Genomic DNA, 2,500 nt, shown 5'->3' on the forward strand with positions numbered 1-2,500 from the left:
TGTGTGTGTGTGTGTGTGTGTTGACGTGCGTGTTAAATCAATGTATTCATGTAATGTACTGTGTTCTAGTTCAGAGGGCTAGTTAATCAAAAGTGTGTGTGTATGTGTGTGTCCTGCATTTCAGAGAACTGGACCACCCAAACCTCTGTAAGTTTTATGGAGGATGTGTGGAGGCTCCAAATGTAGCCATAGTTACAGAGTACTGCCCCAAAGGAAGTCTGAATGATGTGCTGCTCAACGAAGACATCCCACTGAACTGGGGTTTCAGGTACACACACACACACACACACACACACACACACACACACACACGTGACAGTTCTCCTATAGGTGATTACCTTTGAATGTTCTTGTATGTTCTCGAGTGTGTGTTGGTGTGTGTGTGTGTGTGTGTGTGTGTTGCTGTATGTGTGTGTGTTGCTGTGTGTGTGTGTGTGTGTTGCTGTGTGTGTGTGTGTGTGTGTGTGTGTGTGTGTTGCTGAATGTGTGTTGTGTTGTGTTGTGTGAGCTCCCAGGGAAGCCTGACGGAGGTCTTGTGGTGCCCACCTTGAGTACACTCCATGCCCTCCACCACCTGTGCCACTCTCTTAGGAGAAGCTCTGAGCACACTTTAAGAGTTAGTTCCACTTGGAACACTAGTTCCCCTTTGTTATGCATTAGTTCCACTTGGTGGGGCTTAGTTCCACTATGGATTAGAGCCACCTGTTCATGTGTTTAGAATGCAGGTGTAAATGAGCATCGTTGTGTGATAGTGTGTATGTGATGCACAATGCCAGTTGACTACCTGAATGTGAGTATACAGTACAACTCTCATCAAGCACATTAACTGTAGTCCAGTTTGGTTTTAGTTCAGTATTATGTCCATAGCACCAAGCTGTAAGAATATGCTAGTGTATGTGTGTGTTTTGGTTTGCATAAGAGAACATATTTGGTGTCCATATGAAGAGTTCAGATGCAAAACCCTCTAAATCCGTCTGACCACATTTCTTTTAAATGAGCATTTAAAATCCGGTTCCTATAGGTTTTTGCATAGAAATCGATATTTCAGACCAGGAAGAGAGTGTTATTTGGTGTGTTTTGAAGTTAAATGATTTGATTAACGTATACTATGTGAGGAGAGCATTCACTCACCATCTTTATCTCATTTTTGACGTAGGTGGCATTTAGAGGCTTTTGCATCTGAACCCTTCATATTTGTGTGTATGTGTGTATGTTTGTGTGTGTGTGTGTGTGTGTGTGTGTGTGTGTGTGTGTGTGCATGTGCGTGTGTGTATAGAATACAAGGGATTGTCAACACTTGTGGGTTTGCAGGTTCTCCTTTGCAACTGACATTGCCAGGGGCATGTCCTACTTGCACCAGCACCGCATCTGCCACGGACGCCTCAAGTCCAGCAACTGTGTCATCGATGACCGCTGGGCCTGCAAGATAACAGGTGAATAAGTGTGTATGTTTATGCATGTGTCAGTGTGTGTAATATGACACTAATGAAAAATAGTTAAACAAAAACTACTGAATACTTTTGTTGTTGTTTCACATAATAATATATTAGCTTTGTGGTAAATATTATGGATAACATTTATTACATTTTAAGAGAGTCACTGACAAACAGAAAGCACCATAGAAACAAAATGGACAATCCTTAACAGGGTAAGAAAACTGAAAGAAAATGGCACAAATACAAATTTCAGATCCAGTATGAAACCCAAAAAGAGGTTCTCTGCACATATGACTGAAATATGCAAAGCAAAACCGTCTTTTTTCTTTAACATTATTTGTAGAAGTATAAACAACACTTGCTATTCTCAACTGTTGAGAAATGAACAAATCCCCCTCACAATTAGCACCTGAACGTCTCTTAACTAATAAATGCAATGAGTTTGCATCTTTTTTCAAATGTAAAATTGATGAAGTCAGACTGAACAAATCTTCTAAATTGCTAACCAAACATCTGGTTCATGGTGCACCTTGTATATGAGATGCGCTATATAAATAAACCTGCCTTGCCTTGCCTTTATTTGAGGAATCATATACAGTAGTACGTCGACTGTCTACACTGCATGTATGTATGCGTGTATGTGGTGTTTAATTGGTGTGTGTGTGTGAAGATTATGGTCTGTGGTCATACCGGCGTGAGGATGCTGCGGAGCCCCTGACTGTGTATCAGCAGCGGTTGAGGGATGTGTACCAGGCCCCCGAGAACCTCAACACACAAACATACACTGAGCCCTCACTCGCAGGAGATGTGTTCAGGTACACACACACACACACACACACACACACACACACACACACACACACACAGAATCATGCAGACTGACACACAAACTGAGCCCTACACTGTCTGGAAATAATTATAATTATACAGTACACACTAAAACCCACACTGACATAAACTAATTTACACACATCATTTTCAATCACTGGAGATGTGTTCAGATATGCATGCATGCACACACATGCGCGCACACAAACACACACAAGCACCCACACACTAACACA

The 2,500-nt window shown here is 41.8% G+C and overlaps 1 protein-coding gene across 1 annotated transcript in view; it reads left to right on the forward strand.

Annotated features, from left to right (window-relative positions):
• Positions 1-2,500, forward strand: part of LOC125289710 (atrial natriuretic peptide receptor 1-like) — a 13,401-nt gene that overhangs the window by 5,665 nt on the left and 5,236 nt on the right. The window contains exons 11-13 of the mRNA XM_048236680.1: positions 125-268; positions 1,312-1,433; positions 2,107-2,251. Coding sequence (XP_048092637.1) covers positions 125-268; positions 1,312-1,433; positions 2,107-2,251 — 411 coding nt within the window. The remainder of the gene's footprint in view (positions 1-124; positions 269-1,311; positions 1,434-2,106; positions 2,252-2,500) is intronic.

This window comes from Alosa alosa, chromosome 24 (assembly GCF_017589495.1).
Source record: "Alosa alosa isolate M-15738 ecotype Scorff River chromosome 24, AALO_Geno_1.1, whole genome shotgun sequence".
In the NCBI taxonomy this organism is placed as follows: Eukaryota; Metazoa; Chordata; class Actinopteri; order Clupeiformes; family Clupeidae; genus Alosa; species Alosa alosa.